Genomic DNA, 15,585 nt, shown 5'->3' with positions numbered 1-15,585 from the left:
CTCTGTCCAACCTGAATAGCTCCTATCTATCCCAGCACATAGTATAGTGCTTGGCATATAGTAAGCACTTAATTACCATTAAAACAATCATTGTTTTGCATTCTACACAGATGAAGTACACTTTATGCTTAGAACAGGGTGAGACTTTCATTGAATTTGTAGTGTTAAATTTTAGGCTTTAAGAAAATATCAGGGCTTAAAGACCATCTTGACAAGCTGCTTTATCCAAAGCCATCTTGTTAATCTTAAATAATAAAGGATTTTAGATACCAACTTAAATTGTGTGTTTAATTCGACTTATTGGTTGACTATGGAACTACGAATCTTGACTAATTCCTCAAAACTATTTCAGCCAAAATTTGAAGCGAAGATATGCATTGTAGAACTGATTGACTGTAGCAAACCCTAAATGGAAAGTGCATTTCACTTTCAACCATTTAATCGACCTAATCAATGGGATATATTGAGCACTTACTATGTGTAGAATACTGTACTAAACACTTGCGAAAATACAACAGAATTTGACACATTCGCTACTCTCAACAAGCCTACAATCTAAATGGGGAGACAGACTTTAAATATATAAAGACGTGCTTAAGTGCTGTGGGGTGAATATCTAATCCTGAATAATAGCACAATTCAAACCACAATCACCTCAACAGATGACAAATTAGATGCCTTGAACAGGGTATTAAAATGTTTTAGGGTGAGACTTTGGTTAAATTTGTAGTACTAAATTTTAGGCTTTAAGAAAAGATCGGGTGTTAAAGGGCATTTTGACAAGCTGCTTTATCCAAAGCCATTTTGTTGATCTAAAATAATAAAGGATTTTGGATACCAACACTTTAACTCATCTTCTTGGTTGACTACACAACTACGAATCTTAAAAATTGCTGCCTTCAAAACGCTAAGTGCCAACTCATCCAAAGAAGCTCACTTCACAGGTTACCTTAAACACACTTTATTATTAGGACATCCAGGACTTTCATTATACATGCAGATGTTGTTAGTCACAAAATGCAGTTCTAAAGTATCCTAGTCTATCATATAATGCAATTTGAACTTTACTAAAAAAAAAAAAAAACCTAGACAACTATATAAACAGTTTGAGAGACTTCAAAACAGTAACTTGGTGAGAATTGTAATGCCTTCCCTTCCCACTTCTGGTCCCTCTTGATAGCTAGCTACTATAGATCAGACCACACGGTGTTTATAAGATAGCATTAGATTACAATTTGTACATATAAGGAAACAAGCGTTGCAATCTTGAGGGTGGGGAGGGAGCAAAGGCGATTACTAGTTCTTACTTATACACCTAAAGGCATCTCAGAACTGATTTCCACGTGTATCCTTAAATGACATGTTTATTTCACATGTTTTAGAAACAAGGAAGTAATGTAACAAAAATAAAGACAACATCTTTGAAAATATCAGAAGGAATGAAGAGAAGACATTTTCAAGTATTTTTTTTCTGTCAACATTCAGAATATACAAAATAACTTATTCAGACTGGTCCAAGAAACATGAAGCCCTTTATTAGGTAGTTCCTTTAATCTACTTCTTCCATACGAGAGGTATCTTCATCTCCTTCAAGGGGTGGCATTTCTTCAGCTTCTGCTGCACCGGTTTCTTCAGAAGCAGGATCATCTTCATCAATGCCTATTTTAGAATAAAGGCAAAATGTGAGCAAGATTTTCTTTTTTGCCCCAAATATTCATTAGTAGCTTCCACTGAAGATAGAAAAAGGGAATAAGAATATGACTACACTGACAACTGTTCAGGACATTATGACACTATAGTAAATCACTGTACGTATTTGTTTTGAACAATTACTTACCAAGACCAAGTTTGATCATCCTGTAAATGCGGTTGGCATGAGTCTGGGGGTCTTCCAGACTGAAGCCTGAAGACAGAAGTGCAGTCTCATACAGTAAGATGACAAGATCCTTCACAGACTTATCATTTTTATCATCCTCTGCCTTCTGCCTCAAAGTTTCAATAATGGAATGGTCAGGGTTTATCTCCAAGTGTTTCTTTGCCGCCATGTAACCCATTGTAGAATTATCTCTCAGTGCTTGAGCCTTCATAATCCTCTCCATGTTAGCTGTCCAGCCATATGTGCTTGTGACAATGCAGCATGGGGATGTGACCAATCTGTTTGACACAACCACCTGCAATTAACAGAACAAGCTTTGTTTATAAATGGTATTTGGGAAGCGCTTACTATGTGCCAGGCACTGTACTAAGTGCTGGGGTAGATATATGGTTTTCAGGTTGGACACATTCCCTGTCCTGCCTGGAGCTCACATTCTTAAAATCACTTTACTGATGAGGTGACTGAGGCACAGGGAAGTACAGTGACTTGCCCAAGGTCATCCAGCAGACAAGTTGGGTGGCTGAATTTCAGTGAAGAAATCTGTTCTTTGACAAGCAACAGTTTTACACTGTGGTGTCAATCTTCGAGGGAAGTGAGGATTTTGACTGCAGACTCTGCAGCCACCTGTGCCACTAATAAGGGCGTTGCCAATCTTAATAATAATTATTATTATAGTGATTATTATTAATAATTATTAATCAAACCAAAAGGAGTGATTTGAATTAATATACTGGAATGCATTTCAAGAAGCCAACACCAACAGACTGCAATTATCAAAATTAGAACTATTAAAGAGTCCCACTTTAGTTTTTGAAATCAAGATGCTGATCAAGATTCAGAGGTTCGATCCCCAAACCCACCTTTCACACCAGAAATGACTAGGCACAGAGCTTCATAACTTGTCCAGGTGACACTACAGCGTGGCCCAGTGAAAAGAACTCGGGCCCGGGAGTCAGAGGACCTGCCAGGGCCTTAAGCCCAGCTGCCACTTACCTGCTGTGAGGCCTTAGGCAAATCACTTACCTTCTCTGGGCCTCAGTCCCCTCACCTGCAAAATGGGGATTCAATATCTGTTCTCCCTCCTACTTAAGACTGAGAGCCCTGATAGTCATGTATCTACACCCCCACGCTTAGTACAGGGTTTGGCACATACTAAGTACTTAAAAACAACAATAATAATAATTACAACAATGTTAGGGAAAAATATTCAAGCTAGTCACATCTTTAAAATTCACATTTAAGAAGTTAAGAAGCAACAGACTGAGGTTAAATCTAAATCAAAGTTATACCCTTGAATGAACATTCAGGACCAAAGCAACATTGACCTTGATAAAACACTAAATAAGCTTATACCTTCTCAACTTTCTTTTCAAGGATATCTTTCATGATTTTACAGAGACTTTCAAATTTTGCTTTCTTTTCCTCTTGATTCTTTTTCTCCTCCTCATCTTCTGGGAGTTCCAAGCCCTCTTTGGTTACAGACACCAAGGTCTTGCCCTCAAATTCCTTTAGCTGTTGAACACAGTATTCATCAATAGGCTCGATCATGTAGACGACTTCTAGGCCGTGTTTCCGAAGACGCTCAACAAAAGCGGAGTTAGCAACCTGGTCCTTCGTTTCACCTGAAGTTTAAAGAAACAGTCGTTCTGATATTCTTCAAGTAGAACAGATCGGTGGGTGCAGAGAAGAATATGCCCGTCTCCCATAAAGTATGACTGTAGCACCAAGCAGGCAAATAAAAATACATTTTGAAAAACACTGGCAGAAAAATCCCACACTCTGTTTTATTCTCCCTAGGTATCAAAATACTAGGAAGTGATTGAATATAGGGAGTGCCCCTGTTCTCCCTACTAGTCATCTTGCAGTGCATGCTGCTGGGCACAAGCAGATGAGAGTGTGTGGATGGCTCAGCATAAACCATCACCACTACTGGAAAAAACAAGTCCATTCTCCCTTACCACTGGTACCTGATCAGTATATACCCCAAGAAGCAGGGGCACATGTTTTCAGGGACACTGTGTCTTGAGGACCAGCACACTCTGGGTTATACGTGATAGAAACTCAATTTCTATATCAAGCATACTAAACACAGTTCTGGTACAAAAGCGGTATTATCAAACCCAACTGTAGCAAGAACACATGGCCTAAATCCAAAATGTCACTTGATAAGAACAAAATTCAGCTTCTAAACATGAAACTGAAATCCTGGAAAGACAAAGTACCATTAAAAAACAAAATGTTAGAGTTAGTACCAGTGATATAATAGATGTGTTTCTGGTTCTCCTTCATTCTAGTGCAATAATCTTTGAGGGAGACCATCTCATCTCCAGAAGCAGAAGTGAAGTATCTCAGCAACTCCGAAAGTCTCTTCCGGTTCTGAGAATCTTCATGTATTCCAAGCTGTAATAAAGACATGTAATCAGAAGCTTCTAGTTCTGATGGAGCAAAATATATAATTATCCAAATATTAAGAGTTTTACAAAACTATAATCAGGTCAGACATGTCAACTGACCTTGACGTTCTTAGAGAACTGCTCATAAAGCTTCTTGTAATTCTCTTTATCTTCTGCCAGTTCAGTGAAGAGTTCCAAGCACTTTTTGACCAAATTCTTCCTAATCACTTTCAGGATTTTGCTTTGCTGCAGCATTTCACGGGAAATGTTTAAAGGGAGATCCTCAGAGTCCACCACACCTCTAATGAAATCTGGAGGAAAACGAGGTTGAATATTTTACAGTATCAGTAACAATTAAGCAAAATTTATTGAGGTACTCAGTTCTCCCTATAACGGGATTCATGTTCTTGAAAAGCCTCATGCTTTCCTCATACCTAGACAAACTCCATGTAACAACCACTTCTGACACTATTCTACCCAGATAGATGTAAGCTGTCAGAAATAAACTTCCCTAATTTCTGAATAGCAACCAAATGCTTAGTGAAAGCACATCTTAAGGCAGAACTGGCTGTGCACAATGTGTACTGAACTTGAACAAGCAATTTCTGCAAGTTGAGTGCATTTGGCCAATTGTCCAGACTTCCCCAGAACAGTACCACAAACAATTCATCATTTAAGTTAATGATGTAAATTAAGTAGAAAACAATTGGCCGTTACTTATAAGGCTATCATATCACGGTATATAGCCACTAGTATGAAATGTTGTTAGACTTACTCAGATACTCAGGTATTAGTTCCTCACAGTTATCCATGATGAAAACTCTGCGTACATATAACTTGATATTATTCTTTTTCTTCCTGTTTTCAAACAGGTCAAAGGGTGCACGTCTTGGGACAAAAAGAAGGGCTCTGAATTCCAACTGTCCTTCAACTGAGAAGTGCTGTTTAAAAAAAAAAAAAAAAAAGGAAAAGAGGTCCAGCATCTTTACCGCTAACTTTGTCAGCCCACAGTCCCTTCAATGAGAAAATATTATGAAATGTCCCAGGTTATCAAACAGCTTACTGAACGTAAAATTGACCTCAGTTGAAAAATAACTGTAGAGAACTTACTTTTACAGCTAAATGGTCTTCCCAGTCATTGGTCAAGCTCTTATAAAATTCTCCATACTCCTCATTAGTAATATCATCAGGATTCCTAGTCCAGATGGGTTTTGTCTTGTTGAGTTCTTCCTGGTCAATGTATTTCTCTTTAATTTTCTTTTTCTTTTTCTTGTCAGCATCTTTCTTTTCTTCTTCCTCTTCTTCAGAGCCAACATCTTCAATCTCCGGTTTATCTTCAGTCTCCTCCTTTTCCTCTTTCTCTTGTTCCTCCTTTTCTTCTTTTTCTTCTGCCTCATCATCACTTACCTCTTTATCCCGCTCTTTCTCCACCTTCAAGAAAGTTTTAAGGAGATGATGTTAATCATGATTATGCCATAAATACGGAGACCTCAAGGCTAGATTTTTCCCAGACATATGTTGAGATCAAGTGGTAATCACTTAATAGGCCCATGTAGACTTACAAATAAAACCCACATGCATGAAACTTTATTTAAAAGTCAACTGTCTTGGGGCATTCAAACAAGATTTATACGTCAGCCACTCTAGTAAATATTAAAGTAATCCCAGCTTTCTGTAACCAGATCAATAAAGTATGCCAAAACAATCCATCTATGAAACCACAAAAATCTTGCTATATGAACATTTAAGAAGCACTGTTTGTACATGAATAGTTAATTTATGGGCATAACTAACTTAGGAAGGGAGAATTATGAGCCTTAATTTGACAGTTAAGACTTACAAAAAGTGTAATTGGATAGCCAATGAACTGAGAGTGCTTCTTCACAATCTCCTTTATGCGCCTTTCCTCCAAGTATTCAGTTTGGTCCTCCTTCAAATGCAGGATAACCTTTGTTCCACGACCAATAGGTTCACCTTATGAAAAAAGCAGAGGGGAAATTTGTCTTACAGAAGCCACTTTGGCAGTATATGTAGCCTTGTAAATTATGCATTGTTGATGTGCTAAATCATTAGAGGTGTTTCTATACACATATTTATCTTCTTCCAAATCCGAGGGAGTTTTACCTCTATTTCCTATTCATCCTTTTAAATCATGGGTATTTAGATTCCAATTCAAAATCTATTTATTGTTCATGTGACATTAAAACTTCTGGACAGCTACACTTTTTCAAACCTAGCCAACAATGATGCAATGCCCTTATTTGTAAAGAACCCACTGTACATTAGGACACCTTTAAAAGTAGCTATAAATCCTGAAATGATGGTATTACTCTCCTGCATCCCAGGAACACACTTAACCCCACGTGTAATTGCCTCATTTTTACCAATTTTCTATAGAGGATTTAGAACAACCTTATCAAGATGCTATAAACATTTCTTACAGAAATAAAGAACATTACATACCTGTATCAATTCTAACAGTGAATGACCCTCCTGCAGAAGATTCCCAGGCATACTGTTCATCATCATTATGTTTGGTGATTACTGTCACTTTTTCAGCCACCAAGTACGCAGAATAAAACCCAACACCAAACTGACCAATCATAGAGATATCTGCACCAGCCTGCAATGCTTCCATGAAAGCCTTGGTTCCAGATTTGGCTATAGTGCCAAGGTTGTTGATCAAGTCAGCTTTCGTCATTCCAATGCCAGTGTCCACAAGAGTAAGGGTGCGTTCATTCTTGTTTGGGATAAGATTAATATTCAGTTCTTTCCCAGAGTCTAATTTACTCGGATCTGTCAAACTCTCGTATCTGATTTTATCCAGAGCCTAACAACAGAAACACAGAGTGATCAAAACCACTGCACCATGACTAAAGCTACAGGAGTGAATTCCTTTCAAACGAATGACTTACATCAGATGAATTAGAAATCAGCTCTCTCAAAAATATTTCTTTGTTAGAATAGAAGGTGTTGATAATCAGAGACATCAACTGGGCAATTTCTGCCTGGAAGGCAAAGGTCTCAATTTCTTCCTCCTCCATTGAATGATCCTGAGTTTGCATTGCTTCCGGCATCTATTGAGGATATTAGAAAATTAAATACACTGGGCACATGCTGCAGGCTATTTTTAGGTACGTATTTAAGAGCTTAACGGCATAAACATCACACGATAATCTTTTATTTTGGATGTTCTTCACTACGATTTTGTTTTGCTCCGTCCTACAAAAACTTCAAGCTCAAGGCAATCAAAAATTACTGATCAGCTTTCTGCATTCCCGCTAAATACGCGGTAAACTCCAACACCCCGCCGGTCTCTAAAAACTGGATCGATTGACTGGGTAGCTAGAGATAAGAGGGAAGTATTGGGAGGAAGTTGCACTGAAAAGACTATTTTGTTCGTTCACCCTTAAATGATTTTTAAGTGCGCTAACGAGCAACTGGCAGTTTTTCAGTCTACAGACACATCACCTGCCCTCTCTTATCCTTCGTTAGAGGACCATGGGGCAAGCCCACCAGATACAGCCACGGCTCCTCCGGATTCTCCCGGTCTGCGATAATAATAATACTAGTAATGACGGTATTTGTTAAGTGCTTACTAGGTGCCAGGCGCTGTACTAAGCACTGGGGTGGATACAAGCAAATTGAGTTGGACACAGTCCCTGTCCCATGTGGGGCTCAGTCTCCACCCCCATTTTACAGATGAAGTCACTGGGACAAAGAGAAGTGAAGTGATTTGCCCAAGGTCACAAAGCAGACAAGTGGCAGTCACCCCCATCCCGATAACCTCCCTGACCACCTTCCACCGGGTCGGGGGCTTGACTGTAAGCCCGTTGTGGACAGGGATTGGTGCTCTATTGCTGAATTGGACTTTCCAAGTGCTTAGCACACAGTAAGCGCTCAATAAATATGAGCGAATGAATGAATGGGACTCTTCAAGTCAGCTGAAAACCCCTAGAGGATTTCAGGGTCCCTTAAGCTGAGCGAGGAACCTCAGGATGCCCGTTTCCTTGCCCACCACCCCATTCCCCCTTCTAGACTGTGAGCTCGTTGTTGGGTGGGGACCATCTCTCTAATGTTACCGATTTGTACTTCCCAAGCACTTAGTACAGTGCTCTGCACACAGTAAGCGCTCAATAAATACGACTGAATGAATTCCCATAGACTGTGAACTCGTTGTGGACAGCAATGTGTCTGTTACATTCATTCGGTCATATTTATTGAAGGCTTACTCTGTGCAGAGTACAACAGTGCTTGACACATACTAAGCGCTTAACAAATACCATAACTATAATAATTATTATAACTATACTAAGCGCTTGGAAAGTACAATACAGCAAATAACAGTGCTTGGCACATAGTAAGCACATAACAAATACCATCATCATTAGTAATAAAGAGGGACAATCACTGCCCACAACGGGCTCACAGTCTGAGGGAGAGGAACTCTCCCCAGAGCGTCATACGGTGCTTTGCAGAGTAAGCGCTCCCTAAATACGACTGAATACGCATCACCCCCACCCCCAAAAGCGACCCTCCCCCCCAAACTGCAGCCCTCAGAACGGGTGGTCCTCTCAGAGACCCCCCCCGCCCCCACCGGCCCAGGCCCGACCAACCATCGCCATCCTTCATTCATTCAATCGTATTTATCGAGAGCTTCCTGTGTGCAGAGCACTGTACTAAGTGCTTAAACTTAATGATGTTGATGATGGCATTTGTTAAGCGCTTACTACGTGCCGAGCACTGTTCTAAGCACTGGGGGGCATGCTAGGAATCAGGTTGTCCCACATGGGGCTCATAGTCTTAATCCCCATTTTACAGATGAGGTAACTGAGGCCCAGAGAACCGACTTGCCCGAAGTCACCCAGCTGACCAGCTGCGGAGTCGGAATTCGAACCCACGACCTGTGACTCCCAAGCCCGGGCTCTTTCCACTAAAACGTACTGCTTCTCAGTCCTTCGTTCAACCGCATTTCTCGTGCGCGGAGCCCTGTGCTAAGCGCTGGGGACAGCCCGACACAATGCTAAAACAGAGAAGCAGCGTGGCTCGGTGGAAAGAGCCCGGACTTGGGAGTCGGAGGTCGTGGGTTCGAATCCCTACTCCGCCAACTGTCAGCTGTGTGACTTTGGGTGGGTCGCTTCACTTCTCTGGGCCTCAGTTACCTCATCTGTCAAATGGGGTGAAGACTGTGAGCCCCCCGTGGGACAACCTGGTCACCTTGTAACCTCCCCAACGCTTAGAACAGTGCTTGGCACATAGTATTTTTTCATTCATTCAATCGCATTTCTTGAGCGCTTACTGCGCGTAGAGCACTGGACTAAGCGCTTGGGAAGTACAAGTTGGCAACATCTAGAGACGGTCCCTACCCAACAGCGGGCTCACAGTCTAGAAGGGGGAGACAGACAACAAAACATATTAACAAAATAGAGAATATGTACAAGTAAAATAAGTAAAGAGCAATAAATACGTACAATCATATATACATATATACAGGTGCTGTGGGGAGGGGAAGGAGGTAAGGCGGGGGGGATGGGGAGGAAGAGGAGGGGGAGAGGAAGGAGGGGGCTCAGTCTGGGAAAAAATGCCATCATTATTATCATAATTATTAAACGGTCCCCTTCGCCTCCTCCCCCGGCTCTCCCTCACGCCCGAGTCATTCATTCATTCATTCATTCATTCATTCAACCGTATTTATTGAGGGCTTACTGCGTGCAGAGCACTGAACTAAGCGCTTGGGAAGTCCAAGTTGGCAACATCTAGAGACGGTCCCTACTCAAAAGCAGGCTCACAGTCTAGAAGGGGGCGACAGACAACGGAACAAAACAGATTAACTGGTCAAGTCACTTAACTTCTCTGGGCCTCAGTTCCCTCACCTGTAAAATGGGGGTGAAGGCTGTGAGCCCCCCGTGGGGGCAACCTGATCACCTTGTAACCTCCCCCGTGCTTAGAACAGGGCTTTGCACATAGCAACTGCTTAATAAATGCCATCATTATTTATTAACAAAATAAAATAAATAGAATAAAGATGTACAAGTAAATCGAGTAATAACTACGTGCAAACATATATACAGGTGCAGGGGGTAAGGCGGGGGGGATGGGGAGAGGAAGGAGGGGGCTCAGCCTGGGAATAAATACCATCCTTATTATTATAGAGAAACAGCATGGCTCAGTGGAAACAGCACAGGCTTTGGAGTCCGAGGTCATGGGTTCAAATCCCGGCTCCGCCACTTGCCAGCTGTGTGACTTTGGGCAAGTCACTTCACTTCTCTCCCCCTCGTCCCCCTCTCCATCCCCCCCATCTTACCTCCTTCCCTTCCCCACAGCACCTGTATATATGTATATATGTTTGTACATATTTATTACTCTATTTATTTATTTATTTTAATTGTACATATCTATTCTATTTATTTTATTAGTACGTTTGGTTTTGTTCTCTGTCTCCCCCTTTTAGACTGTGAGCCCGCTGCTGGGTAGGGACCGTCTCTATATGTTGCCAACTTGTACTTCCCAAGCGCTTAAGTACAGTGCTCTGCACACAGTAAGTGCTCAATAAATACAATTGATTGATTGATTCTCTGTGCCTCAGTGACCTCATCTGTAAAACGGGGATGAAGACTGTGAGCCCCCTGTGGGGCAACCTGTTCACCCTGTAACCTCCCCAGCGCTTAGAACAGTGCTCGGCACACAGTAAGCGCTTAATAAATGCCATCATTATTATTAAATGCCATCTTTATTAACAGAATAAAATAAATAGAATAAAGATGTACAAGTAAATAGAGTAATAAATACATACAAATATATATACAGGTGCTGTGGGGAGGGGAAGGGGGTAAGGCGGGGGGGTTGGGGAGAGGAAGGAGGGGGCTCAGCCTGGGAATAATCAATCAATCGTATTTATTGAGCGCTTACTGTGTGCAGAGCACTGTACTAAGCGCTTGGGAAGTACAAGTTGGCAACATCTAGAGACAGTCCCTACCCAACAGTGGGCTCACAGTCTAAAAGTGTAATAAATACCATCCTTATTATTATTATAGAGAAACAGCATGACTCAGTTGAAAGAGCCCAGGCTTTGGAGTCCGAGGTCATGGGTTCAAATCCCGGCTCCGCCGATTGTCAGCTGTGTGACTTTGGGCAGGTCACTTCACTTCAGCGCTTAGAACAGTGCTATGCCCATAGTAAGCGCTTAATAAATGCCATTATTATTATTATTCTCTGTGCCTCAGTTCCCTCATCTGTAAAACGGGGGTGAAGACTGTGAGCCCCCTGTGGGGCAAACTGTTCACCTTGTAACCTCCCCAGCGCTTAGAACAGTGCTCGGCACATAGTAAGCGCTTAATAAACGCCATCATTATTATGATGAAGCGGTCCCCTTCGCCTCCTGCCCCGGCTCTCCCTCACGCCCGAGTGGATAAAAGGACTTGATCACCTTGGAATCCCCCCCCCAGCGCTTAGAACAGTGCTCTGCACATAGTAAGCGCTTAACAAATGCCACTATTATTATTATTAAATAATAGTAAGCGCTTAATAAATGCCATTATTATTATTATTCTCTGTGCCTCAGTTCCCTCATCTGTAAAACGGGGGTGAAGACTGTGAGCCCCCTGTGGGGCAAACTGTTCACCCTGTAACCTCCCCAGCGCTTAGAACAGTGCTCGGCACATAGTAAGCGCTTAATAAATGCCATTATTATTATTCTCCGTGCCTCAGCTCCCTCATCTGTAAAACGGGGATGAGGACTGTGAGCCCCCTGTGGAACGAACTATTCACCTTGTAACCTCCCCAGCGCTTAGAACAGTGCTCGGCACATAGTAAGCGCTTAATAAATGCCATTATTATTATTATTATTATTATTCTCCGTGCCTCAGTTCCCTCATCTGTAAAACGGGGATGAAGCCTGTGAGCCCCCTGTGGGGCAAACTGTTCCCCCTGTAACCTCCCCAGCGCTTAGAACAGTGCTCGGCACATAGTAAGCGCTTAATAAATGCCATTATTATTATTATTATTATTATTCTCTGTGCCTCAGTTCCCTCATCTGTAAAACGGGGAGGAAGACTGTGAGCCCCCTGTGGGGCAAACTGTTCACCCTGTAACCTCCCCAGCGCTTAGAACAGTGCTCAGCACATAGTAAGCGCTTAATAAATGCCATCATTATTATGATGAAGCTGTCCCCTTCGCCTCCTGCCCCGGCTCTCCCTCACGCCCGGGTGGATAAAAAGGACTTGATCACCTTGGAACCGCCCCCCCCCCCCCCCCCCCCCCCCCCCCGAAAGCTTAGAACAGTGCTCTGCACATAGTAAGCGCTTAACAAATGCCATTATTATTATTATTAAATAATAGTAAGCGCTTAATAAATACTATTATTATTATTATTCTCTGTGCCTCAGTTCCCTCATCTGTAAAACGGGGATGAAGACTGTGACCCCCTGTGGGACAACCTGATCACCTTGTAACCTCCCCAGCGCTTAGAACAGTGCTCGGCACATAGTAAGCGCTTAATAAATGCCATTATTATTATTCTCTGTGCCTCAGTTCCCTCATCTGTAAAACGGGGATGAAAACTGTGAGCCTCCTGTGGGGCAAACTGTTCACCCTGTAACCTCCCCGGCGCTTAGAACAGTGCACGGCACATAGTAAGCGCTTAATAAATGCCATTATTATTATTCTCTGTGCCTCAGTTCCCTCATCTGTAAAATGGGATGAGGACTGTGAGCCCCCTGTGGGACAAACTATTCACCTGGTAACCTCCCCAGCGCTTAGAACAGTGCTCGGCACATAGTAAGCGCTTAATAAACGCCATCATTATGATGATGAAGCGGTCCCCTTCGCCTCCTGCCCCGGCTCTCCCTCACGCCCGAGTGGATAAAAGGACTTGATCACCTTGGAAACACCCCCCCAGCGCTTAGAACAGTGCTCTGCACATAGTAAGCGCTTAACAAATGCCATTATTATTATTAAATAGTAGTAAGCGCTTAATAAATGCCATTTTTATTATTATTCTCTGTGCCTCAGTTCCCTCATCTGTAAAACGGGGATGAGGACTGTGAGCCCCCTGTGGGACAAACTATTCACCTTGTAACCTCCCCAGCGCTTAGAACAGTGCTCGGCACATAGTAAGCGCTTAATAAATGCCATTATTATTATTCTCCGTGCCTCAGTTCCCTCATCTGTAAAACGGGGATGAAGCCTGTGAGCCCCCTGTGGGGCAAACTGTTCCCCCTGTAACCTCCCCGGCGCTTAGAACAGTGCTCGGCACATAGTAAGCGCTTAATAAATGCCATTATTATTATTATTCTCCGTGCCTCAGTTCCCTCATCTGTAAAACGGGGATGAAGACTGTGAGCCCCCTGTGGGGCAAACTGTTCACCCTGTAACCTCCCCGGCGCTTAGAACGGTGCTCGGCACATAGTAAGCGCTTAATAAATGCCATTATTATTATTATTATCATTCTCTGTGCCTCAGTTCCCTCATCTGTAAAACGGGGATGAAGACAGTGAGTCCCGTGTGGGGCAAACTGTTCACCCTGTAACCTCCCCAGCGCTTAGAACGGTGCTCGGCACATAGTAAGCGCTTAATAAATACCATTATTATTATTATTATTATCATTCTCTGTGCCTCAGTTCCCTCATCTGTAAAACGGGGGTGAAGACTGTGAGCCCCCTGTGGGACAAACTGTTCACCCTGTAACCTCCCCAGCGCTTAGAACAGTGCTCGGCACATAGTAAGCGCTTAATAAATGCCATTATTATTATTATTCTCCGTGCCTCAGTTCCCTCATCTGTAAAACGGGGATGAAGACTGTGAGCCCCCTGTGGGGCAAACTGTTCACCCTGTAACCCCCCCGGCGCTTAGAACAGTGCTCGGCACATAGTAAGCGCTTAATAAATGCCATTATTATTATTATTATCATTCTCTGTGCCTCAGTTCCCTCATCTGTAAAACGGGGATGAAGACTGTGAGCCCCCTGTGGGGCAAGCTGTTCACCCTGTAACCTCCCCGGCGCTTAGAACAGTGCTCGGCACATAGTAACCGCTTAATAAATGCCATTATTATTATATTATTCTCCGTGCCTCAGTTCCCTCATCTGTAAAACGGGGATGAAGACTGTGAGCCCCCTGTGGGGCAAACTGTTCACCCTGTAACCTCCCCGGCGCTTAGAACAGTGGTCGGCACATAGTAAGCGCTTAATAAATGCCATTATTATTATTATTATCATTCTCTGTGCCTCAGTTCCCTCATCTGTAAAACGGGGATGAAGACAGTGAGTCCCGTGTGGGGCAAACTGTTCACCCTGTAACCTCCCCAGCGCTTAGAACAGTGCTCGGCACACAGTAAGCGCTTAATAAATACCATTATTATTATTATTATCATTCTCTGTGCCTCAGTTCCCTCATCTGTAAAACGGGGATGAGGACTGTGAGCCCCCTGTGGGACAAACTATTCACCTTGTAACCTCCCCAGCGCTTAGAACAGTGCTCGGCACATAGTAAGCGCTTAACAAATGCCATTATTATTATTCTCCGTGCCTCAGTTCCCTCATCTGTAAAACGGGGGTGAAGACTGTGAGCCCCCTGTGGGGCAAACTGTTCACCCTATAACCTCCCCGGCGCTTAGAACGGTGCTCGGCACATAGTAAGCGCTTAATAAATGCCATTATTATTATTCTCTGTGCCTCAGTTCCCTCATCTGTAAAATGGGGATGAGGACTGTGAGCCCCCTGTGGGACAAACTATTCACCTTGTAACCTCCCCAGCGCTTAGAACAGTGCTCGGCACATAGTAAGCGCTTAACAAATGCCATTATTATTATTATTATTAAAAAAAAGGAGCCTTGGCGGCGGTCCGTTGTTACCTTGAGGGTGGGCCGTGGACCGACGGGTGAGGTGACGCGCGAGGGGAAAGGCGAGGCCGCAGCCAACGGTCCCAACCGCTGTCCCCGACGGGAAGGACGGAGGGACGACCGCACCGTCCCGCTCCTCTGTCGGACTGAGGCGCGGCGGCGGCCGCCCGCCTCCTTTTATAGCCGCGTCCGTTGGGGCTTGGCGATGCCCTTTCCAGAAGCCTCGCGAACCTTCCGGAAGAGCAGGCGCTCGCGCCCCGGCCCGCCCCAACTGACGCGGCGCGCGCGCGAGCCCGGCCCCCGCCCTCGCGGGGAGAAGGGGCGCGCATGCGCACGCGCGTCCGCGCGCCGGCCTCGGCGGGGGGGGGAGGAGAGCGCATGCGCACGCCCATCCGCCCAGCTAGCTCTCTTCCTCCCTTCAAGGCCCTGCTGAGAGCTCACCTCCTCCAGGAGGCCTTCCCAGACTCAGCCCCTTCCTTC

General features: G+C 43.7%; 1 protein-coding gene across 1 annotated transcript; it reads right to left on the bottom strand.

Annotated features, from left to right (window-relative positions):
* Positions 1 to 1,513: 1,513 nt before the first annotated feature.
* HSP90AA1 (heat shock protein 90 alpha family class A member 1) lies at positions 1,514 to 15,262 on the bottom strand. The gene is made up of 11 exons (XM_038743243.1): positions 15,118 to 15,262; positions 7,185 to 7,346; positions 6,733 to 7,099; positions 6,110 to 6,243; positions 5,380 to 5,700; positions 5,045 to 5,210; positions 4,390 to 4,580; positions 4,129 to 4,276; positions 3,230 to 3,498; positions 1,838 to 2,171; positions 1,514 to 1,659 (listed from the first exon to the last, which is right to left on the bottom strand). Exons 2-11 carry the CDS (start codon positions 7,344 to 7,346, stop codon positions 1,550 to 1,552), a joined length of 2,202 nt encoding a protein of 733 aa, XP_038599171.1. The 5' UTR covers positions 15,118 to 15,262; the 3' UTR covers positions 1,514 to 1,549.
* Positions 15,263 to 15,585: the final 323 nt, after the last annotated feature.

The sequence above is a fragment of the Tachyglossus aculeatus genome, chromosome 1 (assembly GCF_015852505.1).
Source record: "Tachyglossus aculeatus isolate mTacAcu1 chromosome 1, mTacAcu1.pri, whole genome shotgun sequence".
NCBI lineage: Eukaryota > Metazoa > Chordata > Mammalia > Monotremata > Tachyglossidae > Tachyglossus > Tachyglossus aculeatus.
This window is presented reverse-complemented; position numbering and strand designations above follow the sequence as displayed.